General features: G+C 39.9%; 2 protein-coding genes across 8 annotated transcripts; both read right to left on the bottom strand.

The window, feature by feature from the left end:
* Positions 1-649: 649 nt before the first annotated feature.
* kif7 (kinesin family member 7) lies at positions 650-12,893 on the bottom strand. Of its 6 annotated transcripts, none has more exons than XM_067486797.1 (20): positions 12,773-12,893; positions 10,865-11,255; positions 10,503-10,700; positions 9,985-10,384; positions 9,534-9,881; positions 9,131-9,311; positions 8,872-9,027; positions 6,892-7,050; positions 6,625-6,770; positions 6,429-6,544; positions 6,051-6,206; positions 5,730-5,935; positions 5,294-5,491; positions 3,945-4,070; positions 3,662-3,838; positions 3,362-3,577; positions 2,914-3,120; positions 2,517-2,715; positions 2,108-2,269; positions 650-1,359 (listed from the first exon to the last, which is right to left on the bottom strand). In XM_067486797.1, exons 2-20 carry the CDS (start codon positions 11,193-11,195, stop codon positions 992-994), a joined length of 4,050 nt encoding a protein of 1,349 aa, XP_067342898.1. In that variant the 5' UTR covers positions 11,196-11,255; positions 12,773-12,893; the 3' UTR covers positions 650-991. The 6 variants fall into 6 exon arrangements, with proteins under 6 accessions (XP_067342898.1, XP_067342861.1, XP_067342871.1 ...); XM_067486760.1 differs by having other exon boundaries at positions 9,119-9,311; XM_067486770.1 differs by having other exon boundaries at positions 9,119-9,311; positions 10,865-11,252; positions 12,773-12,819.
* Positions 12,894-17,552: 4,659 nt separating this feature from the next.
* On the bottom strand, positions 17,553-24,489 carry LOC137104929 (fibulin-7-like). 2 transcript variants are annotated; one of them, XM_067486827.1, is made up of 8 exons: positions 24,250-24,489; positions 22,416-22,572; positions 22,161-22,331; positions 21,481-21,606; positions 19,210-19,356; positions 18,985-19,122; positions 18,671-18,806; positions 17,553-18,522 (listed from the first exon to the last, which is right to left on the bottom strand). In XM_067486827.1, the coding sequence occupies exons 1-8, from the start codon at positions 24,331-24,333 to the stop codon at positions 18,159-18,161; spliced, it is 1,323 nt and encodes a 440-aa protein (XP_067342928.1). In that variant the 5' UTR covers positions 24,334-24,489; the 3' UTR covers positions 17,553-18,158. The 2 variants fall into 2 exon arrangements, with proteins under 2 accessions (XP_067342928.1, XP_067342920.1); XM_067486819.1 differs by having other exon boundaries at positions 19,210-19,398; positions 24,250-24,485.
* Positions 24,490-26,286: the final 1,797 nt, after the last annotated feature.

A 26,286-nucleotide genomic window follows, 5' to 3' on the forward strand; every position in this document is an offset into this window, starting at 1 on the left:
AATGTGGTACTTTTAAGCTGCCCAGAAAATCAGTAACATTACTCGAACTACTAATCTAGCTTGTTTTTTAAACAGGCAGAGATTTTTACACAACTGTAACGCTCATGAGAAATACAAAGGATATACCGCCCTCTAGTGCTCAGAGTTTATCACACTCTAATTTCATATTTTCTTTAATGTTGACTGTAATGTGGTGAACCTGTTCATGAAATATCTTTTTGTGTCCTTACTGACTTATCTTCCACTAACATATATTGAGCTGTCATTCATTAAATAAAGAACTGGCATTGTTTTTTAATACAGCCAGTACAGGAACAACTATTGTGTGCATTGTGGTCACATCAATACGCTACCATGCTGGCTTTTAGTAGCAACACCTTCAGAACATTTCTGATCATCGCAGATAAAAAGTAGTAATTCCGAAATTACAAGTGTTAGTAATCAATTGCATTTGTATATTTTTGGATGCTACTTGAATTTCCTCCCTAGAGAAACATTCAAGCACCACCACAGCTTCACTTAAACCCTCACACAGAGCCCCAGTGATAAACTTCACCTGGACAACTGATTTTAAAAGAATTGCAAAACAAATGGCATAAGTCATTTTCCCATGCTTGTGTTACCAATTGCATAATAAAAACAAGTAATATGACGGCGGAAGGTAAAAACCATTTAATATCCAATACTGGAAAAAGTCAAATCACTTAAAGTATATTAGTTCAGAGAAAGAACCTTGTTTTTTAATGGTGCAAATGATTAACGTTTTACCAACTTTCATGGTTGGTTTACCTATTGGTTGAATGAATCAGAACATAAACTTTACTTTAAAAGTGAAAGTGCTTTGTCTAAAAATCTGTGGGTGTTTGTGTTTATTACAAAACCACATTATATACACTACAAAAATTGAAATACAAAAACTAAAAATGGATAAAACAAACTATTTAAGAAACCACTGAACAAATGTGTGAATCATCTTAACACAAAGTTTTTTTCAAACAGGATTTTTCCGTACATCAATTAATGTGTTGTTTGAAGTCAGTGGTCCCATGTTGAGGCTGGGTCGACGTGACTCTCTGCGAGATTTTACCATGGGCAGGGAGGTCTGCCCTCCCCAGGACCCGGTGCCACTTTGAATTACACGGTTAATCGGAGCATCCCCAGCTACTTGAAGCCACAACTCCTCCATGACAGCAGGTTCCTCTGTGGGGAGAGAAGAGCGTCTCCATGTGGATGGAAGAGGGGCATTTACCAGGTCACGCATTTCCTCCCTGGACTTGGGAGGTTTTTCAGGTTGCCCCGCCCCCCTGCCTCCTGGGCTGTCCTCTAAGCAGCGGGTCAGCTTCTCCATGCAGCCGAGGCCTGCAGGTTTATCATCAGATGTCACAAGCGAAAGACAATGGAGAAGAGGACAGTTACACCTGCCAGACTATTATTCTGAGCTTATTTACAGCTTATTGAGCATCAAAGTTGGCAAGCGATGGTGTAAAAATCAGTAAAGAACTATATTAAAACAAAAGTTTGAAACTTAAAGTGCAGGTAAGTACAGACCCAAGAAAACAGGAACTGAAGAATGAAACTAGGCTGAAAACATTTTCACCAAAGATAATGTTTAGAATTCAGTGTTAAAAATGATGTTCTTCCCAGGAATGAAAACAAACAGTGTAGAGATGTGAATGTGCTATACAGCTGCAACAACTGATTAACAGACTGATTCACTGTTTTGAAATGTTATGAAAAATGCCCAAACTGTCTTGTTCCAGCTTCTGAAATGTGAGTTTTTTCTTGACTGTTAAACAAACAAGTGAAATAATCTTTCAACCTTCCTTTAGCTTTTCTGTTATTTATTAAGACATCACCTGTTGGATAAATAAAGAAATATAGGGAGTTATTGGATGATGACAACCTTTTTAAAAAGTTTGAAAACTTGGCCAAGTGGCTCTGCCAGAGGGTCAGTGCAAGGATATTTTACTTGAGTAATTTTATACAGCAAAGAGCAAATAACTTGGTAACTAGAATATCTGAAGCCATCTTGCTAGAAGTTAGAAACATAATGAACATCCTATCCATAAGTATTACAAAGGACAAGCACTTTTAAGACTAAATTTACCTTTAGCAGGATCCCTTGGCTGGATCGCTGCACCAAAAACCTCCCTCAGTTTATTGTTTAGGTCCAGATTTACTGCCTTGTAGTGGTTAAGCTCCTTGCTGAGGTTAAGGATCCAGCCCTCATACTGTCGCTGCCTTCCTGCCAAGCCCTCATCTATTTGCTCTGTGGGAAAGGACAACACACACAAAGTTATGCAAACGCAATACATTTTTATGGCCAATTATGGAAATCATTTGACGAAGGTATGCTAGCTTAAATAATAACAATTTCGTTCCATTTGTTTTTAAACACCTAGCAAGTGCACCAAAATAATAACTTTTGAACTTTGATGTCTTTGATGTCACACCCGGTGTGTTATTAGTATATAAAAGTATATTTTTGTATAAAAAATACAGAAATTTCTAAGCACCTCGACATTGCTGCAGTAAGAGCTGAATGCTCTGTTCGTGTTCCTTCTGCTGTTGTGTGAGTCGGCGATCAGTGTCAAGTTGTGCCCGACTGAGGGCATTCTCCAGCCACTGCACCAGCCTCTGCTGGTCGTCTAGCTGCATTTCCAACTCAGCCAGGACAAACTGCAGCTTACGGTCCTCCTCACGCAGATACACCACCTACAGAAAACACAATTTAACTCTCCTGGGAATACATCCTGATGAGCTAGGCCACAACAAGGATTACCATAAAAGCGCTGATATTGCAATAATGAAATCACCAACAAGTGATGCCATATTAGTAGTGTAAGCAGCAATCCAACAAACAGCAAAAACACAGTACACACAACTTGGAATCTCAGGTTGATGATAGCACACCTTATCAAAGTACTTGCACAGCAGTGCTCTGGTCTCAGAGGCAGACAGGTTACTCAGTTTAGCCATGAGGTTCATCTCCCACTGGGAGAGCATACTGGCAGATGGCCCCAGCTGTCTCTGTCTTTGAGTGATGGCCTCATTCTTGTACTCGATAGCTGCATCCAGAGCCTCGATTGCCTCGTCCAACTGGAAAAGTGTTCGCTCCTCCTGATAACGTCAGAGAACAGATGGACTTAATGAGAATTTGAACACAAAAAGAGGCAATATTGCAATTTCCAAAGATAACTAATTAGCAACAGATGCCACATTCTTAATAGTCAGAATTTCTATAGTGGTAACGAGAGCAGTCAAAATGTGTTTGTAGTACAGCAATATCTTGCCAAATGTGGATTATTTTCATCCTTCCAAAAACAAATTAAGATATTTGAACCCTAGAGTAATAACTGACCTCAGGTGAGGGCAGGTTACCCTGCCTCAGCTTATCATCCAGCTCAGCTCGTTGTTTAAGCAGTGAATCTTTCTCTTGACGCAGGTTGGAGATCTCTTGGCGGATTTGTTGTGAGTCTTGAGCACTGCTGCTGCGAAGGAGACCGTTCCTCTCACTTAATTCTTGCTCAAGTGTGTCAATGCGTCCAGTAAGCATTACCATGTCTTTATTCAAGGCCTTGAAAGAAGAAAAAAAAAACCAACAGGTTTTTAGCACGTGGCCTGAATTCACTTGTAGTTAGTTGTCGGGTTTTGTTAATACCTCACTGGAGAGGCGCCTCTTGGAATCCAGCCCACTGCGTTCTTGCTCCAGGGCTTCTTTTTTCGCCACGATCTCCTCGCGTTTAGTCAGCTCCCCTTCCAGATCTTCCAGTCCTCTCCTCTGTTCCAGTATTCGCTCCATTTCCTCATCCAACCAGCGTTTCTGTTCCTCAATCTTCTGCTCAGAGGGAACCAAGGACACAGGAAAAAATGAATTAAAAATAGTAAAGCGATTGAGGCTTAACTGTATTAACAAACTACAATGTAAATTATTGTAAATTAACCTGTTGTTCTTCTAATGAGATGACAGAACCATTACTGCCACTGCGTCTCTGCCTCTGGAAGGCAGCAATCTCCTCTGTTTTTATCTTCAAGATCTTCTGCTGCTGCTCATTCTTAATCTCAAGTTCCTGTTGCAGTGTTAGGGGAGAAGATAACAAAAATTTTCCTCAGAAGCAATGTCGTACATGGTACATTTAAGGTTCAGAAGTAATAATACTCTTTTAACAAGCACAGGTAGCTCTTATGGGCAAACTCAGAAGAAGAATTATTCACTAATGAAACTGTAACACTAGGTGTGATATTTGTTGTGATTTACACTACACTCACTTTCTGTACATGGCTTATTTTATTTCTATTGTATTTTATTCTGTCTTTGTGTACATACTTTATAATTGCTGTTTGTCACACCTTCGCATTCTAACTTTATATTCTAGATTATGTGTATGCAGCCGACACCAAGACAAATTCCTAGAACTGTTAAGTGTTCTTAAAAGTTTTGTGATTCTCATTCTTTCTAATTCTGATTTACAGCTTTACCCCTCAGCAAATTCAATATTTTATTGATTTATTTTTTTTAATGCTGGATGCCCTTTGTGAAACAAGCCTCCCTAATTTTTTCTGTGCTTGGACAGCTATGCTTGAACAGTTTGGTGGTTCAGTTTCTTGTCCAGCAACAATGAAACATATGGCCGACCTGCCCTACTGAGCTACTGCTGGCCCTCAGCAAAAGTATAGTCCTCTAAAAATAATCAAATTCTGCTTGCACCTGTCCTGCTGTCAATCAGCATAGCAGACCTCAAAATCCACTGATAACTACATAGGCTAAACCATGGATGGCCAGTGGCATAGGCAACATAGGTGACCAAGTGTAAAAGGCCTGGGGGTTGGGGTTCCCCCTGGCACTGACCTCTGGTTTTTGACCCTCACATGACATGCAACTGTTTACTTAAAGCATAGGCTGGACATAATTACGCACACACACAAGTAAAAGACGCTTGGCATTTTGCAATATTCCTATATGTTCAGGATATATTTGGACGTATACTAATAAACCCCAAGCTGACGGTTTTTACACAAAATATGTTTTTTTTTGCTGATGTATCATTATGGGTTAATTAACTGTCACCGCATTGTTAAAATCATCCCCAGCTTAACCAACAGTGATCTTTGACACTTATTTTTATTAGCTCAGTGTGGCCAGAAGTATTAATGTTGGGGCTGATCGGTGTATTGTCTTGTTGGACGTGCTTCAAAAAACAGGATTTTTGCCTCATCTAGGGCACTAACAAGGTTAGGGATGGATAAATTATGTTTGTTTAAAAATATTGATTCCACTATGCACAAGTGGTACCTTGACTCTGTGAGTTCTTCGTTGCATTTCTGTCTCCAGACGTCGTTTATGCTGACTTTCCTGACGTAGCCGCCTTTGCAACTGCTCCTGCTGTTGCCTCATAGACTGGACGCTTCGCTCTAGCTCTAACACGCGCCGTTCACTCTGTGCAGGCAAGTTAGCTAGACGGGCAGTATCCCTCTGACGTTGACTAAGAACCTAAAGCACAAACATAAAAATGTTCACTTTCAGAAGTATTTAAGTGTGAGGGTATTCTTAATGTGTTTTCTTAATTAATTATAAGTCAGGAAAGTGAGTCAAGAACATGATTTATAACGCCGTATGTTTGCCTGCACAAAAATATTTTTACAGATTCCACACAATTCAACATCATTCAACATCTATAGATGTCCCTTATATGTGATTATGCATAATTACAAAGTTTTGATGATCAAACCTGAACTTTGTTCTGAGCCGCAGCTATCTTCCTGCGACATTCCTGTGCTCTGGTCTTGTCTGTTGTGCTTATCTCTCTTTCTTGCCTCTCTAGATCCTGCAGCTGCCTTTGAGCTTCCTGCAGCTCCTGTCGAGCCTGCACAGCTTCCCTCTCCAGAGCTGTAATTTTATGGCTGTACTGTCTGTTCAGGGCCTGTGCATCCTTACCTAAAAAATAATAAAATAAATTAAAATTAATACCAATAAAAAAACAAAACCACATAAAAAACCTATATTTGAACAACGTTTCAGAGGGTAATGAAGTGTATGCATGAAGTGTTACCTGTTTTTACCAGCTCCTTGATGAGTTCTTCCTTCATGCGAATAGTGACAGACAGCTCCCTAATCTTCTGCTGGGCCTGAAGAAGTCCCCAATCTGAAATGCCTTCGAAACCTTTCAAACTTTCCCCTACAGAAGTCTCCCCAGAACTGGAATTAGCTATGTAATAAATTTAAAAGATTCACAAGAGGTCAGCAAAGTATGTTGAGAAATGGGAAACAGCTTAAATGTAGTGACTAATTGCATTTTTTTATACAGTCAATGGTGAAGTTAAAATGCTGAGTATATGAATAAATTTAGTCCTTAACATTTTGTTGAAGAATTTGAATGGCTTCTTAATCAACTTTCTATTAAATGTGTTTCTGACATTTCTAGACTTACAATGTTTCCTGCCTAAACCGGGGTGCTGGTATGGCTCATGCAGTTGAGATCCTTTACCACTAGCCACTAGTCCTCCTGATAACATGTCCTTTTTGGTCCAGGTCAGGTTCACTTGTCTGACAGAATCATAGGCATTACATTATATACACTTCAAACATAATGTGAGCACAGCTGAAATGACGTTAGCACAACATACTTCCGTCCCTCCCGGCCGAGGTTGGAATGACTGCTCTCTTCATCTGTGTCCAGCATTTCTGCTCCTCCTGAGATCTCCTGCTCTCCATAGAGGTTGCAATCCTGATCACAGTAAGGCCCACTACCAAGGAAGCCTACTGGACTGGCCTGTAACGACACAAACAAATGCATATATTTACAAACAAGCAGGCTACATATCCTGGTATATTTTGATTCCTAGTCCAGTAAACATCACAGGCTGTAAAACTAGCTTTGCTGGTCTGTTTACCTGTCTGTATGTGCCTCCATTCTGACTGTGTTGCAGGGAACCCATTGGGGCGGTGTGAGGCCGTGATCTCAAGTTAAGGCCCAGACCCCTCAGCCCTTGAGTAGATAGTTGACATTGCAACTCTACTATCAGATCCTGTTGCTCCTGCAGCTTGTCACTCTGAGAGGATAATTATCAAAACAAATGAGGACCCTTGACCCTTTGACAAAGCCATCTCTTCTAAGAACCCATTCTGAATTCTAAATGCATTATGACCACATGAACAAACTATTCTGTAAGTCCAAGTTAAGTTCCCACATATCCCACATAGTTCAGGTTTTTATATATCAGTGCATTTACATTCACTTCAATAACCAGGTTACATTAGACTCGGGAAAGCTGATTTCAGATTATGGGCTAGGGGACTAGCGAAACTGATTTCTCTGCCACGTATATACATAACCAAGTTTCTCATCAGCCTTCTACAACAACCAATGAACAAAACAAAAGGCTCCAAACAGGGTAGTGAAAGTCAATAAGCAGATCTTTCTGTAACTGTACAATTAAATAGTACAAAATAAAAAAGTAAACATTACAAAATGAGTCTGAGGTGGAGGAGATTAGATTAGATTAGATTAGGTCAGATATGCTTATCTCCTGCATTTATCTGCATATTTACAGTAAACAGGTTATGATCTGTCATGATCTGGCTCTCACAGTCACTTCCTGCCCTGAACTTTTATTTTGTCCCTCTTTTTCTCCACTTCCTGTCCCCAGTTAATTTCTCCATTTTACCACTCATCAACAGTCACAATTACTTTCACCTGTTCCCTGCCTTTTAAAAACCCAGCTCTCCCCTTGATTCTCTGTCAGGTCATTGTTTCTGTTATCTGTGCAACTCCCTGTTTCCAAGTCCACCCGTCTCAACTCCTGTTCATGTGGGTTTCTGTAATGTGTGTCTTGGTCTGAGGTTTGGTTAGATTTTTTTATTCAGTGTCTCAGCCACTTTTTGTGAGCTTGTTTTCTGGTTTGTTTTCACCTCGTTAACAATGTTACATTGATGTTTAGTCTATTCCATTTCTTGTAGTGTCCGGGTGTTTTTGTTCAAATCCTCACAAGTTCATTCACTCCTTAGTTTGTTAGCCTAAATCTCATTAGTTCTGTGTTATTTAGACTCTTAGTTCCCGTAGCCCTTGTTTAAGGTTAGCTTGTTCATGGTTATTGTTAGCCTGACTTTGCCTGCCACTCTGGTTCAGTGAGCAACAGCTCCCAAAAGACCCTCTCTGTTGCAGACTATATAAATTACGCTACGAATAATGAGTACCGCTAAGTGACCGTAAGGCATCAAGGTTTATCACGGACCCTTGTAACCATGCCATTGTAAAGAGAACGTTTTCCATGCCAAGCCCATGTTTCGATTCACGCCATGCGTAAGTATTTACCAGTCCATGTGATTATCTGCCTGTCAGAGCCCAGACGAATGTTTAACTACGTGCTCATGAGTTACACTGCTCACTGAATCTAGTGTCACCAACTTCTTTATTCTAACAAAGTATGTATATCCACTGAGAAGGATTTTCGTGTATACCAAGGTTATGTACCAAGTTAAAGTCATGTAGGGAAATTATGGCTCCCAAAGTTAAGGGAGAATTCTTGGCCTAGCACATTTGTGTCTTGGATATTGTGTCACCAAAGGGATTGTGTGTCATATCCTTGTCTTCCTGTGGGAGCAAATTTATGTTAGGTGTTCGTTCTTCGTTCGTTTTTAACTATAGTTGTAAATAAAACAGTTTTCTCCTTACACCTCCCTCTCTCCTTGTTGCACTTGGGTCCATCCTAAGAACCTTACCTGAAATGAACACTCCTACCTGATTACCAGAGAGGGCTGGTTTCTCTGTGTAAACTGGTTACTTAAGTGCATGTAAATGCAGTCAATGTGGCATGCAATGACAAGCTTGCAAAAACTGCACATATAAAAAAACAAAAGTAATTGTTTCTCACTTGCTGCTTGTACTGCTCCATAGCATCCTCCAAGGCTGATAAAAAGTCAGTGTTTTCTCTCTCCAACCTCTGGATCTGTGCTTGAAGATGGATAATACTATCCTCTTTCTCAGTTTCATGCTCATGGCGCCACCTCTCTTCTGCAGGCTCTGGATCCTGGGTAATAAACCATAATTATAATCATACACTTGTATTTAAATCAGTAGCTTCTGAATGCCAAAAAAACGTATTTGAGAAACAGACATACGTGGTTTCTTACAGAAAGCCTTCCCCTCCTTAATGCAACACTGTCTTCACTGGAGCTGTTTTCTATACCACTGTCTGGTCCCGAGGCAGTGGTCAGTCCGCTTCTTTCCTCCTCCACTGAGCACAGCCACTCCTTCACTCTCAGACTCTGTTCTGCAGTCAGAGCCCCTTCACTCTGGAGCTCCCGCAATAACCTGTGATACACAATCAACATAATTTCATATATGTACGCAATGAATGTGTGCATGAGGCAACAGCAACAAGTGAAATATATCCTTTATGAGCAATAATTCAGTAATTAACTTGACATTCAATTGTTGAGAAAATGCAGAATATATACCAGCTACAGTAAGAGATCTACAATACAACAAGTTTTTTTTTTTTTTAAAGGATTTGATCATTAAATGTGCTTTAACCTGTAAGCAGTGTCCGTGCAGGTCCTGAAGTGGGCACTCTGGGCTTGCAGTCTGCTGATCTCTCCTTCCCCGAGTCGAGGCCTCCTGTTTGGATCAGCGTGAGCAATGATCCGGGTCTCTGAACGCTGACGGTTTTCAAGGGTTCTGCGCAGGACCTTGATTTGTTGCTCCAGCCCTTCTACACGATCTTGCTCACCCTTGCAGTTGACTGTAGCCTGGTTCTGAATGTTTCTGGCTCTTGTGGCATAGTTTAGTGTATTTAGACTCTCATCAAAATTGGAGGAAGATGGACTGATGCAGGCAATCATCAGTGTTTTGGAATTTCCTCCCAAAGAGTCCTTTAAAATCCTATGTAAAACAATGGTTATATTAATTGGATAAAAAAGACATTTTACACCAGTATGTTAGAACTGTATGATACAATATCTTATGAACATATTTTTAAGTTTACCTTGTAATTTTAGAATCTCTGTATGGTATGTGAGAGCCTTTCCTCTTGGGGTCCCCCAGTGCTCCAATAACATTTCCCAGGGCCAGAAGACCACTGTTAATCTGGATGCTCTCCTTCAATCTCTCTCCAGTGTTACCTGTCCTTAAAATGCGCTCGGACCCTGCCAGGTCAACAAAGTGAAACTTGGAAGACAAAATTTGAGGTCCAGCACTCGTAGCAGTCCCATTAAGGCGGTAACTTCCTCGTCGCTGGTCCATGTACAAGGTAAAAATGGTGTGAGACCGACTGGAGTTTGGATTCATCTGGGTTGCACCGGTGTGCCTTGCTGTGTTTCCTGACTCTAGTAAACTCAGCACCTCATCAAGACCCTCCACTTCGCACTCCTTTACGCCACACAAAACTGTGAAACCCCACAGACAAATGCATATAAAAAAAAAACATTTAAAATGAAGTCAGGTACAGCATATTATTCTGCATCCCAATTACAAAAACATGCTTAGAGACTGTATGTTCAATACCAATGTTGCCTTTATCCTCCCGGATGTGGATGTCCTTACTGGCAGTCTCCACTTCAAGTAAGTCCTTGAATTCCTCTTTGTAGACCTCCAGATACGAGACTCGGAGAGAGAAATCTGTAAGGTCATTTTCATCAAGTATCTTGAAGACATCTGCAACAGCCCTGGGGATGATGCCCTGCTCTTCATCTCTAAAGGAACCTAAAAACACAGAACACACATAAGTGTATACAATTGGCCTCATACAGTCAAAATTGATTTAGAGCACAATACACATATCATGATATGAATGTTTTCTAATCATTCAAGTTTTATTCTATTTTGCATTGTGTTATGTGTACAATAGGAGACATAATATATCTTACAAATATTTGCTTCTCCAATTGTGTAAGTCTTTCCTGAGCCTGTCTGTCCATAGGCAAAAACTGTAGCATTGAAACCTTGAAAGAAGGCATCTATGAGTGGCTGCACAGACACAGAATAAACATTCTCCTGACAGCAAGTTTCTTCAAATAGGAAGTCACACAGAAAGTGCCGGTCATGGCCCAGAGTAACTCGACACAGTTCAGTATCCACAGTGATGCAGCTCTCATGGCAGTGCAGAAGCTCTTTAGGCAGCAGAGGACGCACTCGAACAGCTACTTGCACTGCAGAATAATCCCCTCTGCCTTGGCCACTGGGCACTTTGGGAGACATTCCTCCAAAGCTGTTGGAACTGTTGTGTTCCTCAGTTATGTGTCGATCATCTTTGGGCTACTAGAGGGGAGAAAAACATTTTTAAACATCTAATACACAGTACCCACACTAGTTGATAACAATAAGCAAATTTTGGGGAATAACGGGGTAACAAGATGAGAATAAAAAAAATAGCTACTTAGTATTTTGTATATAAGGGGTAAATATTACATGATAGGTGCAACTACTTACTGTGTAACTACTGTGTAACAGCAGATAAGAAGAGGGTAAATACTAAGTACACACTAAGTTCGCTGTAACTTAACCCTAAGCAGAAAGGATGGGATCAGTGTATTTATTAAGTTTTTTTTTTTCAGACTGATCCAAACACATCCCAGAGCTGCTTTACCTTAGATAAAACACTTGTCAATGAAGAGAAACTGACACAAAACCATATACTATAATCAATTATTTGATCAACACAAGGCAACTACCAGTACTTTGACAATACAGCAATTGTGATACTACTTAGTAATTTGTCATTAATTTCATTGTAAATATACACAAACTTTACATTTGAATTTTAGCATAAATTACTTTATTTTTAGTGTAACCTTCAAGTATGAATTTTTAGTAAGCAGCTGTAGACTGAATAATGTTCGGTGAAATAACGGCGGAAAGCCATCTCCCAAAACACCAGACCATACAAGTAGTAACCAGAATGTGGTAGATATTCTGCCTAACATTACTTTACTATAAACAGAAATGTGGTATAGTTCAGGTATGTGACATTAATATATGATATGACTCAAATATTAATAGAATTACCTAAAACTAAATGCAGGATCTCATTACCAAGTTCATTTGAGAAAATTCTGCAATCATATTATCATCAGTCACAAAGTCAGTACAAATAACTAAATATAACTACTAATAAACAGGCCTCCTGTAGATTTAACCAAATCTTCATATTTTAAAAAAAGAAAAGCATTATCGCCGTGCACGAAAACTAGAGATAAAGTAGGTTAAATCAGTCTTTAGGAAATGTAACGCTAACATGTAACGTTACCATTATCCACTGCTGTAGCGTTAACGTTACTGTAACTCGATGCACTACAATGGTTATTCTTTAGAAAAACTTCATATAAATGCTGAAATCTTAATTCTATATCGCATTAAAATTTCACGGCAACGCTCCTATTGTGTATTTTAGCAATGTTAGCAACGTAACCACCGTTATAACGTAGCTGAACAATGCAACTGATAATTCCGTTAGCTCGTTAATTAACGCTAATATGATCTATGAAAATCTACACAGGACACACATGTATGGTTTTCTAACGCGTCTAAGTTGTAACAAGAAGCTTCCCCCACGTTCGGGCGCTAGTTAACTTGGGTTTCTCGTTTCTGGAATAAGTTCAGCTAAGCTACAGTTAGCCAGTTAGCCAACATCCCGAAAAACAAAAACAAATCCCGGGGATGAGGAGGTTCGAAATCACGACGTGAATGCGACAGCGTTACAACACGTTCCAGGAAGAAGCTACTAACATAAACCAAACTAACTCGTAAGTTCTGCTAACGATTAGTGGCTAACTTACTTTAAAAGTGTCACAACTTTCACCACGGGTTCAGGATAACACAGGAATTTTTTTTTTTTTTTTTTTTTGGAGAATGGAAGTTGAGGGGGGACACACGAGGAGGAGGAGCCCGAAAGTGGGGGCTGAATTCTGAGTTTGGTTTTGTGGAAGACATCGTGGCTGATGACTGACAGGGTTCGGTGCGAGGTCAGTATTTTAATACGGGGGATTTAATAACAAAATCTTGATTTGTGGCATATAATTGACAGTTTCTGTTGGGTAAACGTCCTGTAGGGATTCACCACTGTAAACCTGATCCACACACAGAAAAGACAACATACACAATCCAACTTCTAAAATCACTTCAAGTTCTAAAATGCATTTTGCATTTGATGGCCGTGACATTTCTGGACCAGTTGCATTTACTAATCTATTTTCCTTTCACCTTTGGTCTTAATATTGCCTGAATTTTGCAATAAAAATAGTCTAGCATTTTAGTATTGTAATTAGGTCAATTTTGTTGTGTGCAAACTATGAAATGTGTTGTGGAATCTCATAAAATGCAGAGCAAAAAAAAAAAAAAAAAAAGCAGCACAATACTCCACTGACCACTGCCTTATTTGAAATGGGTTTGGTGTTTTCTAATGACCAAAAACATAAGTCAACGTGTATCCAGAAAAGAGCAGCAAAACCTTTTGAAATGTTAATATTATTTCATATTTATTCACACTGCATCTTTCCTCTCAATTTCACAATTCACACAATTTCTTCCTGTTTTATGGCTGTATTAATGTTCTCTCTCACACCCACATGCACATGTCACTTGCTTTATTGTTTTACATTGCACAGTTGTGTTTCAGTGTATTCTAGGTGTTTGCATTTCTGGATATCATATTATCTCACCTGCTTATGCTTTTCTCTGTCTAGTCAAGCAGTCTGTCAGTCACCTACCAGCTGAACAGCCTAGAGTTGTCTTTTAAAGAGCAGTTCAGAGACAAGCACCCCACCAGCGTCCTTACATTACAAGCTTAGAGCCCTAAAGGTAAGAAGCAATGTGTACAATATAAATACAACCAGAATGCAATGATTTGCAAAACTCACCAACCCATATTTTATTCACAATGGGGAACATAAACAACATTTCAGATGTTGAAATAAACATTTTACCATTTCATGGAAAATATCAGCTCATTTTGAATTTGATTGCAGCAACACATCTCAAAAAAGTTGGAACAGGGTGATGTTAACACTTGGTAGCTTGTGAGAAATGTCTGCAAAGTGAGGAGACCAGTTGGTGGAATTTGAGAGAGGAGTGTTTTTTATGATGTGCCAAATTTATTCTGTTGGTGAAAGGTCAGAACTGCAGGCAGGCCAGTTCACTACCCAGACTCTTCTCCTGTGAAGCCATGCTGTTGTGATAGATGCAGTATGTGGTTTCTGCATTGTCTTGCTGAAATATGCAAGGCCTTCCCTGAAAAAGATGTCTGGGTGGGAGCATATGTTACTCTAAACCCTCTGTGTACTTTTCAGCATTGATGGTGTCTTTCCAGATGTGTGAGCTGCCCACGCCATAGGTACTAATGCACCCCCACAACATCAGAGATGCAGGCTTTTAAAATATTTGCTGATGACAAGTTGAATGGTCCCTCTCCTCTTTAGTCCACAGCACACTGCATCCATGGTTTCCAAAAATAATTAAAACTTTTGATTTATCTGACCACTGAACAGTTTTCCATTTTGCCTCAGACCGTTTTAAATGAGAACACAGCAGCGTTTCTGGATCGTGTTCACATATGGCTTCTTCTTTGCATGATACAGCGTTAACTTACGTTTATGGATTGCAGGTTAACTATATTCACAGACGGTGATTTCTGGAAGTGTTCCTGAGTCCATGCAGTGATGTCCAGTAGAGAATCAGGCCTGTTTTTAGGCAGTGCCACCTCAAGGCCCGAAGATCACACACATCCAGTTTTGACCTTCGACCTGGTCCTTGATGATTCAGAGATTCCTCCTGATTCTATTAATCTTTTGATAATATTATACTGTAGATGGTGGGATCTAAAAAGTGATCGCAATTTTATGTTGAGGAACATTTTTCTAGTATAGTTCCATTATGTTTTGGCATAGTTTTAGGCACAGCATTTCAGAGAGGCTCTGCCTCTTATATACAACAGGTCAGTCATGTTACTGACCTATTGCTAATTAACCTAATTAGTTGTCAAATATTACTCCATTTGTTTTTGATAGGGGGCAATTTATTGTCCTGCCATTTCTTGCCCCTGTCCCAACGTTTTAGAAATTGTAGTTGTATACAAAGGGATAATTCTGAAGGAAGAAATTTACTTCAGTAAAATAAAGTTTTATTAGAATCAAAATGTAAAGAATGGCCAATAAAATTAATACTACTACTACTACTACTAATACTACTACGACTAATAATAATATACAGTAGTGTCTCCATTCTGGCATTTCTTGGATACTTTCATTCTCTTAAATATGGTTGACAGAATGAGGTCAGCTTCAGTCTAAGTATTATGAGGATGCTAACACAGTTTCTCACTGTACAGTTTTTTGTCTTTCAAGCTTTGTTTTTTTTGCTAAAGAGAACAAAAAATATGAATATAAATTACATTTCAAATCATGTGTGAGAAGAGAAATGTATACTCCAAACAAAAAATGTGGGTTATTTATTTAAGATGACTTAAGATGACAGTCCAAGAATGGTCACAGTATGAAGAATAGTTTGCTCAATCCATATCAAATAGACATAAAGTAACCCCAAATAATACCATTAATAAAACACATAAATACATAACCCCAGGTGGTGATGTTGCCCTCAGAAATAAAGGTCTATAATTGAGTTTGTTTCTATAAATTGCTAATGTACTTGATTAGTGACTTTATGAGACGATACACTCCACAGCTATAAAATCAAAGATTTTCTTTTTACTTTAATCAAGGTGTGTGTATTAATTGCTGACAAACTTGTGCAGCACGTGTCATTTGTGATCACTAGGGGGCAGTGTTATATCATAGCATGAAACAGCACATGACCATAGAAGGGTTTTCTTTTCCAGTGACCCATTCAATAAATGTCTGACCATAAATGAACTTATTATTGACAGCTTTAGGAAATGGGATAGCGATAAAAGGAAGACATTGATGCAAATCCTGATTAGGTGCCTTTCTTTTTAGGGATCTTATCCGAAAATGAGGTACAGATCACACTCTCATATTCTACCAGTTTAAATGTAATTCAAGGATAAACAGAGTGTCATTTGGGCAGCACTGGCATGCTTGTTACCCCACACTGAATGGCTCTAAGCCAAACTGACTGTGGAGTCCTGTCTGCACTCCCTGGGGCCTCAGCAGCCCAGTCACTCTCTCCTTTGTTCCATTACACTTCAAATGAGACCAAGGTATGCCCTTTGAAAAGTAAGTAACAGCGATAACCCAAGCTGCTGTCAAAAAAAGAGTGCTGCTTTCTTATGACTGTACCACACAACCAGACTGAGATTAGGATATTGATTTCAGTCCCGTACACACTGCCAGCACTCATTAGGAGGGCTTTTATCTGCATGGGGTGTATAAGCCACATTGAAGAGTGACGTAAAGGTGGGGTTAGAGGATTGGGGACAGAAGGACATGAAAATGAATCTAATATATAACAAAGAAGAGACACAACACAGAATGATGCTGACTTTGTCATAGCCTAATTTGTGTAAGTTATTTTAGGGTGGACCCCTAAAAGTGTTGCAGAGGTAAAATGCAAAAGCAATAAGCTGCTGATGAGGGTTTCATTTACCTGCTGGGATGGGAACTTTGTGTGGGACCCAAGGAGAAAAGCCCAGGTAAACATTTAATACTGAATCATTATCTTCTGTGCATCCCTGAGGGACAGACATAAGGACGCCAGGCCATTAAACTCCCTCTTTCTACCTCTTCCATTAGGACAGAAGATAGAGACCCAGAGTGAAGTACAGTCAGAGGTCTATTCTGCAGTGGTAATAAAGGCAGCAGTTTTTAATTCAGCCCACACCCCTCAGCCAGGGCCTGACTGGCTAGTGTGAATCGGCTTCTATTCAGACTCCTCCATTCAACCATTGCTCGCTGTCTGCCTCCCTATCTCTATGCATCTTTTTTCTTCACTCAACATGCATCCTTGTTTTAGGATCCTGCAGCTAAAGCTCCCCCACCCCCTCAGTGGTGTCCTCATTGAGTCTCAGCCCCAGAACTATGGAGGCCTGTCTGCAACTAAAGACATCCTGACTGTCACCTTTCCACAGGTGCACATTTGTTTGGTCTGTTTTTCAGAAACATAACAGCAAGGAGTGGATAGATGGCCGGTGCAGCACAGAAGTGACAATTTTCATCAAACCTCTCTAAAGCTCACCAGTTTTTATGTCCTCTGTTTTTCTGCATACTTAGTAAGGTAAATGATCCACATTCATCACTTGCCAAGTGCATATGACATGGATTTTGCTGTGTGCACTTGTTTTGCAGATTTAAAAGTTAAACTTATTCATTTAGTGTAGGAACACAATGGCTCTTTTCAGCAGCCTGACTTTGGCTGCCTGACTCCTGAACAGCACTGCTCTGTGCTACAAGAACTGAGGTGTTTCCCAAAGCAATGCTCATATAAATCACTGCCCATATACAGTATAGATACTGAATGTATCAGACTGGCCCGGCCGCACATTTCGTAAAGGTAGGGAGTACTGACAATTTAAAACTCAAATTGTATTAATTAATTTCTCAACATCATATGCATTTGCAAATAAAAGACCAAACTTTGTAGGGTTTCATGGTGTTTTAATTATTGTAGTGGAGACATCGATATTATAGTTGTACTGAGACCAGAGTAAAATAAAAATGATAGTAAAATATATTACAAAAGCCTCACACATCCTGAATATATGTCCAATATACACTACATAAATGTCAACATATCGGGGCTGACATTTATAAAAAGAACACTTTCTCTCAGAAGGGACTGGTTATGCAAGGGTCACTGTTTCTTACATTATATAATTTGCCTTTTATATCTCCAATGCTCCTTTTTTAAAAAATGTGTTTTAGTTTTTCCATAAACTTACGAAGTTCTTATGATGGAGTCACTCAAACACACATCAGTCCATTTGTATTTCTAAAGCCTATAAACCCCGAAGAACCCATATTCTAAAACATTTATTGCACACAGCTGTGTAAGACAGGTGTTGTCTCGCCATTGCTTGAGAGACAATAAACTGGTTCATGATTACTTTACTCAACTCGAAACCAGGCTGCAGCTGCTTCTTTAGCAACTGTACAGGTTACCGTAAAGATGGTCACTTCAATGCATTATATTATTCCACATTCATTAACAAAGTCTTTATCTAAGCTTGTTCACACTATCATCTTTCTCTTTCTAGAACTCATATGGGGACACAAACATGGTGACTTTGGTGATGTACCTCCCCAGTTGGACTCGTCTCTCCAGCTCGCTCATCTCCACTTCTGCCTCCAGAGTTGCAGGACCCTGCACGGGGCTCACCAGCATCAGCTCACCTGTCAGACGGTCTGAGCGCTGGACTGTGAAGTGGCGCCGAGCTAGCCTTCCCCCCAGTAGGGAGAAGCGGAGTGTGTCACCCATTTGACGCAATGCTGAGACCCTAAACATGACTCGAGGAGCTGACAGGTTGGACACGACAGCCAGGTAATGATAGGAGAAGGAATTTGGAGCCTGAGAACATGCCTTATTGTCCAGAGGACAGGGGTTACGTTCACAGCGCCTGGAACAAAGAAAAACAAGTGAAAATTGAGGAAGATGATTCTGAAAGAATAAATCTTTAGAAAGTAGTGTTTAATGTATAGGTGCATAGTAGTTATACTTTGAAGACGGAACTTGTATCTAAAACAGTGTCTGAGGTTAATGCTCACATAGGCGATGTCTTGACGTATGTAGCACTAGGGATTTTGGGGCAGTCCACACGAACACACTGGAAACCACCATATGTGTTAATGCACATCTGCTCCTTTGTGCAGTTGTTTTGTCTAGTGGCACACTCATCAATGTCTGTAAGCAAAAGCAAATATAATAAGGCAATTTGAAGAAATATTTCTGTTATTATTCATACGTTATACTATCAGTCCTCAACCTGTGTGAACTGGAACCATTTTTGACTTTGTTATTGATTTGAGTTCTGCAAAAACTGCTATATTGAAACTATGCAATAACAATAACAAGTGTGCACCTTTACAGCTGCGTCCATCGCGGGTCACATTGTATCCAGCAGGACAAGAACATCGGTAGCCTCCAGGAGTGTTAACACAAGCATGCAAACACAGTCTCCCAGTTTGGCCATTATGGAATAATTCACACTCATCTAAATCTAAAGTGGACAACACACACGCACATTATTTTTGTGTATGGAAGCGTAAATGTGAATACTGTATCTGTTTAATTACGCGGTGGGTACCAGTGCATGTGTTGCTGTCCCTGCCAGAGATGGTGTACCCTGGCTCACAGGTGCAGTGGGTGGTGCCCTGCACAATGGTGCAGCGTGATGGACGAACAAAGGGCCCAGTGGTGGCAGCTGGCAGGGTAGTAGCCGCAGCAGCGTTGTCTGTGGAGGTGGCAGTAGAGGTGTTTGTCGTGGTGACAAAGACTGAATGAGGAAGACAAGAAGGAGGAGAAGCAAACGGCTGTAGACTGTGTTTTCATTTTCTGCTGTAGTACTTTCAGAGCAGCAACTCTGTATCCACCCTGGGGCTTAGCAGACACTTTCAGTCACAACTGCCAGTGTAAAATGGAATTTATGATTGAAATATATTATATTAGTGCTTTTCATCAGGAGCAGAAACACACAGTGAAACTCTGACATACAGTGCATTGATTTGTTCTGCTCCAAATGAACCATTTTCAGTCAAATACAGTATGTTGTTTGGAACTTTAGTCCAATGTGTATGTAGTCTCCATATCACCATTTAACGTGATGTTAGGAAAAAGCTGGTGTATATATGTTATTTTGAAACCTGTGAATTATAAATATTTTCATACTACATTTTAATTGAATATAACAAAGAAAACAGATCAACATTTTGAAACTGACAATTTTTTAATGTCAGACAACTGTCTCAAAAAAGTTGCAATAGTGGGCTGTTTACCACTGTGTTGCATCACCTTTTCATTTACCAACATTCTGGAAGCTTTTGGGAACTGAGGAGACCACTTGCTTCAATTATAAAAGCAGATTTTTCCCTTTCTGAATTGATAAGGGATTTAAAATACTCAACACTTTGAAGCTTTATCTTTGGCATCATAACGCCCCAAATGTTTAAGTAGTTAAAAGGTCTCTTAAATGGTAAATGGCCTCTTATATAGCGCTTTTATCTAAAAGTGTTTTACAATGTTGCTTCTCATTCACCCATGGTGGTAACTGTCATGCAAGGTGCTCACCTAACCCATTAGGAGCAGCTTGGGGTTCAGTGTCTTGCCTAAGGACACTTTGACACGTAGCAGGGACTGAAGATCAAACCACAGACCCTGAGGGCCGTGGACGACTGCCTAACTAACTGAGCTACAGCCCCCCCCAAGCCTGCACTGCAGGCAGGCCATTAAACACCCAGATGCTGCTGTTGTAATACATGCAGGATGTGGTCTGACATTGTGTTGGTGAAATAAAGACCTTCCCTGAAACAGACATCAGAATGTATGTTGCTCTAAAACGTAAAAAAACAAAAAAGCCAATAATTAGCCATAATTTACGCCTATGTCATCATGGATGGGTTTTGAACTGAGCACTGATAACAAGTCAGATTACTACTCTCCCTTTTTGGCACAGGACACAGCCTCCATAGTTGTCACTATGAATTTCAGAATTTGACTTGACAGACTATTTAAAATCACATTCTAAAAAGGTTCGAGCTCAGAGATAGAGGTGGTATATTAGCATTTTCTTATTGTATGTTTTTTTTTTGCATGTTAGAGTTTTACTTGCATTTGTGGAAGCAGCAACAGTGTTCACTGACAGTAATGTTCAGATGTAGGACTGAGGACCCTTGTAGTGATTCCCATAGCAGAATTATGTCTAATTTAAATGCACCTCCAGTTTAGAATATGAAGATCCCAACCATCCAGGCCTATTCAACCATATAATTTTAAGGCCTTCTTATAAAAGAAAAAAAAAAAAGCTCTCATTAATTCATATGAACCTTATTTCTCACTATCCACCGAAGGGCACAAAGCTTTGCAATTGCTTCTGGTGGTCCAGTGTCCAGCCTGTCTACGTACCAGCAAATCAAAAATATTATGTTAGTGCAGAAAGATTTAATATAAAAAAAGACAGAACTACATGGGTTCCTGAGTTCACCACAGTATCTGTCTGTACACTGACTTCACTATCCACATCAGACCACTGCGAATCAGCAGCATCTTGTACTTCTAGCAGGAATTCAGTTAAACTCATTCTGTGGTATGTAGCATTGGCTTGTGTCGGGAAGCCAAACCACTAGTCAATGTAATCTCCTTTAGCAGACTGACAGGGTTTGGATACTAGCCTGTAAAAATGTGCTCGGCATAATGTGTCTTTATTTTTTTATCTGTCGGTCATAATATTTATAGGTATAACAATTATAGGTCATCAAGTTGTTTGTAGTAGTTGTTGTCTAAACGTGAGCAACAGTGAACTGATGAAGTAAAACTACATCTGTGTCTCGTGTGGTTTGAATGTGGTGCGTGTTAAACCTACATGTTGGCACCGGGCTCTGACAGGTAGTTCCAGTCCAGCCTTTGGCACAGACACAAGAGAACTGGTTCACCTCATCCACACACATCCCACCATTCAGGCACGGAGAGGACGCACACTCATTGATGTCTGAGGGAAAAGACAAGAGGGTTTTACGAGAAAACTCCGGTGCTATGTTTATGTGGTGCCAGAGACTCAAGGACATGGGTAACTGAATATCTTTGATGGTTGAAGATAAGAGAACATGACATCATGGTATATGTGCCTTATGTTTTTGAGAGTGAATAATGAAATGATGGGTTAACGTCAGGTTCAGCTAAAATGTTGGAAAAACCATGTGAGAGAATGTTTAAGGTAGAATATCATATCACAGCATTTAAGAAGCCCTTAGGATGAAGATCAAAGTACATAAAGATAAAATATGATCATATGAAATATCATTTCAACTTAGAAAAACACTTTTTGACATGCGTCATGAGAACAGGGCATCACGTAGAGAATAAAGAGCAAGAAAAGGATAGAAAGAGGATGATGACAGTATTGTAAAACTGATCAATGGGACAGATAACATGATGAGTGACGGTCTGAGTGAAGAAGAGGAAAGAAAAGGATGAAGTGGAGGCAGTGGGGGACCTGAACATCACATTGAAGCCAGAAGAATAGGGCCAATGCTGGATTCTCACCTCGGCAGGTAGGCTGCTGGCCGCTCCAGCTCAGGCTTTCCTGACAAATCCTGCTCTCTGATCCCACCAGTTCAAAGCCAAGGTCACACAGGAAGTGAACCTCGTGGCCCACACTGTGCGACTTGCCAAGTTTCCTCCCATTGAGGGGTGCGTCCAGCTTTGTGCATGTATCTGTTAAAAAGTGAACAAATAACAACAGCAACAAATCTTAGCATCTCGCTTTAATAAATCAATCTTTCACGAGGTTTTACTCACTGTTGGCTTTTGCTGTTTGCTTCCCTGCGTTGCTCTGCAATAGGTTTATTTTCTTCTTCAAGTTGCGCAGACTCTGTAAATATGAGGCTTCATGGGCTGAGAGAAGCTTCTGGACCTGCCTCAGAGAGCCCTGTATTTCCTGTCGACTGGGACATTCCTGAGAAAAAAAATGAGAACGATTCATTTCATATAGTTGAATAACTTTTCACAACAACTAATTTAAAGCAGATTTTTAACTCACAAGATGACTTGAATCCGTCTTTATGAACTTATACTAAACACATAGTTTTGTTATGTTTTACACATACTCACAAGTTTTTTTCAAAAGTAATGGTGTTTTTGGTTGTTTGGTTCAGGTAAATGAAAAATAAATATTTGCCGACATAAAAAAGACACCACACGACGGGAAGCCGGTGATTTCAATGATGCATTACCTAGAGAGTTTTCTATTAATTCACAAGACACAAAACAGTGCTAAAGGTATTTAGAGCCACAAGATCTTTACAATTTATAGTTGTGTCAATAACAGAAGATTAACTTAGATCATCCAAAATTGTGGCCACACATTCATGTCTTTTAAAAAAAAAACATTATGTTGCAGTTTTTTTTCTATTTCAGTCAATGCAATGAAATGACTTCACCTTAATACATTTTTTTGTATTCATAAACAGAATTTTGTGATGGGGGAAATCTTTTAAAATCATGCATTCGGATCATAGTTATAACCGTGTCAGTTCCACACTACACCTGAACAAGTGCTGAAGGGGTGCACTTGGAGACCTATGCAGCACAGAGGCTGTGCTGTGTATGTGAGATTAAATATAGTAGGTTCACAGTATGTTTGTCAAGCATTTGAAACAAGAATCCTCCTTCTTGCCAAATTTGATACTGTAACTCAGTCATAAACACAAAATGAGACTCATTTTAGCAAAAAGGGTGATATCGGTAAAAGCTATTCAGATTGTGTTATGGTTAATCACTTGGACTTTAAGATGTGGTGGGTTTTGGGGTCTGTCAGTTGGGTGTAAACGCCCTCAGCACAAACATCACATGTGCTACCCCCTTTTTATTGGCTGAAAGGATCAAGAGTAGCAGTGACTTGTTTTCTTCTTTCTACCCATTCGCCAGTACTCTTATTCATTCGACAGCGTCATTTTCCACCTTCTGCAATGTCCTCACATGCATGTTTTTGGACAACCAATTAGTGTTTTCTTCTAAGAAGAGTTATGTAAGAAAAGTCAATATTTGTTGAAAACACCTTTCTGATTTGGACAGAACTGGAGTTTGGCAAAACTTTAGTCAAATGGAGGCTTGGGGGGAGGCAGCTGGTGTTTATAGTGTGGTAGTCAAAGGCCTCTTTCTGCCTGTGCTAAGCGGCATTTCTCATAACCAAGTGACGTTACCACAGTGTGTAAAAGGCATGCAGTCATGGAACTTCACATTTTAGTCCAGTTCTATTTAATCTGATTAGACACACACATAAACACATAAACAGGATCTAAACTATCAACCTTACGGATATTGTGTTAATACCTAACATAACATGCAGACAAATAAACATATTGATGAAATATATTGAGCTTGTTCATAAACTAGATTCTCTGGGTCAAAAATGTTCTCTGTCATCCCAAGCATCATTATTCACAATACGACCTGTTGTTTATCTTAGACAAGAGGGTTTAATTAGATTTAAGGAGTTTAAATCCATGTTTGATAGTTAGGTTTAGTGTAGTCAATAAAACAATTAAGTAGTTGAGAATTTAAGCCAAAGCACAGCATTGTGACTCTAACTCATCGATTTGCTAATAAGCCACTAACACTGTGTTGTACTTACCTGTCCAAAAGTAGGGTGAGACAAACAGAAACACAGCAGGACGATGACAACTGCAGCTGATGCAAACATGTTTCCACTATCCATTGCCCAGCAAAGATCAAGTCTCCCAGTGTGTTGCACGCTGCAGGCAGTGTGAGCTTTGAGTGGGCAGCCTTCGGTGTGTGCAGACACTCCAGGTGAAGGAAAGACCACAGCTGGCAGAGTGAAAGCTGCAGCAGTGAACTGTCGTGGAATGCTGGATTTATATGTCAAGAACCAATCAGCAAAAGAGACTTTAAGAAAAGTGGGACCACGTCAGTTGTCATCATTAACTTCTGTTTAACTCAGAAAGCCCATCCTCTCTCTGGATCAATATGAGACACTATGACCACATTGTGTGCATTTCAAAATGCAAACACAAAGCAACTACTACTAAATTCACAACACATGAATAGGAGCTGTTTTAGTAGTTATCAAGTTGGTCTTTTCAGTGCAAAGAATTTCTTTGCTTTCTTGTGCTGTTTGTTAATTGCAATAATATTCATAAACATAAAGGCATCACAAGTTAATATAATGACATATGTAGATGACATATACAGAAGCATATAAATCATATACATTTGTGTAATTTGCAATGGTGGGTGGGACACAACATGCTGTTCAGTGCCAGTAAAGGAGAAAATGTACTGCAACGCTGTGCCCTGTGTACAGGATCACATGTCTTTACGCATTTCTGCACTTTACTTTGGTTAGTCTTAAAAAAACAATGCAAATTACTGTCAAGCTTTTTGTCTGTTACCATGGCAATTTACAATTTTTTAAAAATAATTTTTCCCTTTAAATGTTATTACTGCAGTTTATTAACGACGGTGATTCACAGCTGTAAAACGAACTATTCCCAATTTATTTTCAACAGTCTTCATGACTGACTTCTAAGCAGCCACCTCAGTGCACTGAGGATACCGTCCATCTGTTTGCAGTAAAACGTTAAAGCTGCATGTTTGTCAAGTTGAACATTTTTGATCAGGTGGTCAGGCGGGTTATGACCATGTCTGGGCAGGAACCCGGCGGGTGGAGTTGGGGTCGTCAGTTGGATACACTAAACCTGCCCGGGCAGGCTGGAGAAGCTGGTTGCTGTCAAGCAGTCATTGTCTCCCGCTGACTTCTATCCTGTTTGGTTGTGTTGTTTGATGTGTGTTTGTGTTACTTTCTTCTTTTACGTATATGTAATAAAAACATGTGTGGTCTCCTCTCTTATGTCCAGACTTGAGTTGGGCTGTGACAGGTGGTATCTGTCCTGACTGACTATACCTGTCACGTAAGTAGTGTATGGCTCTTACATGACCTTGCTTAGCTTCTATTGTGTAGTGTTGAGTGTGTGCAGCCAACATTACTGTTTTCCAAAGAGTAATGATGAGGCTGAAACTCTTGAGTGCTGCTTTGAGCTTAAGCAGGAAGCTGCTTTCTGCTGTTTCTTTGGGTTTTGGATTTACCTGAGAAATCAACTTAGTGGGTGGCCATGTCTGAGCGAGCCCAGAACAGACTGTGTGCACAGCTGTCATTTGGCTCAGCAGGGTCAGACAGTTTCTTACTGATGGAGCAAAATCAAAAAGATAAGAAATAACTGGGCAGCCTGGGGGTTCAATCCTTAGTGCAACATTCATTTAGCCCACGGGGGAGAGAAATGAGTCTATTGTGTGGCGCTGCAGTCCTCTTCAGACACTGACTCATCACACAATGTGTAGATCATGATTCCTGGTTCCCACGTTGGACCTATAAAGGAAACATGCCACATGTCTGAATAGACACCCAGTCATCTCCATCCTGTACCTTTCCACACTCACATCTGGTCTTTCTCTACAACTTTAAGCACTGACACCTTATATTTCACTTCACTTTATAGATCACAATGCCATTTATCTTAAAGAATATTCCTGTTCTCAGCTCAGCAATAAAGCTTCATCTCTAGTGACTCATCTAAATGGTGGACGTCAGCCCTTCAAAACAAACTTCCCCACATTAAACAATAATGAACATTCATGCTCAATCATGCATCAG

Source organism: Channa argus, chromosome 2 (genome assembly GCF_033026475.1).
Source record: "Channa argus isolate prfri chromosome 2, Channa argus male v1.0, whole genome shotgun sequence".
Lineage (NCBI taxonomy): Eukaryota > Metazoa > Chordata > Actinopteri > Anabantiformes > Channidae > Channa > Channa argus.

What these genes read in the sequence shown, in the direction of transcription:
- LOC137104929 (XM_067486819.1), bottom strand. Translation starts at nt 24,333, where the DNA reads ATGGATAGTGGAAACATGTTTGCATCAGCTGCAGTTGTCATCGTCCTG. An exon ending in CCAGCAGCCTACCTGCCGAG is followed by an intron (nt 21,607 to 22,160) that starts GTGAGAATCCAG and finishes CTTTTCCCTCAG; the next exon opens with ACATCAATGAGTGTGCGTCC. An exon ending in TCAGAGCCCGGTGCCAACAT is followed by an intron (nt 19,399 to 21,480) that starts GTAGGTTTAACA and finishes TTCCTCATTCAG; the next exon opens with TCTTTGTCACCACGACAAAC.
- kif7 (XM_067486760.1), bottom strand. Translation starts at nt 11,195, where the DNA reads ATGTCTCCCAAAGTGCCCAGTGGCCAAGGCAGAGGGGATTATTCTGCA. An exon ending in TGCACGGACACTGCTTACAG is followed by an intron (nt 9,312 to 9,533) that starts GTTAAAGCACAT and finishes TGTGTATCACAG; the next exon opens with GTTATTGCGGGAGCTCCAGA. An exon ending in CTCGGCCGGGAGGGACGGAA is followed by an intron (nt 6,545 to 6,624) that starts GTATGTTGTGCT and finishes TGATTCTGTCAG; the next exon opens with ACAAGTGAACCTGACCTGGA.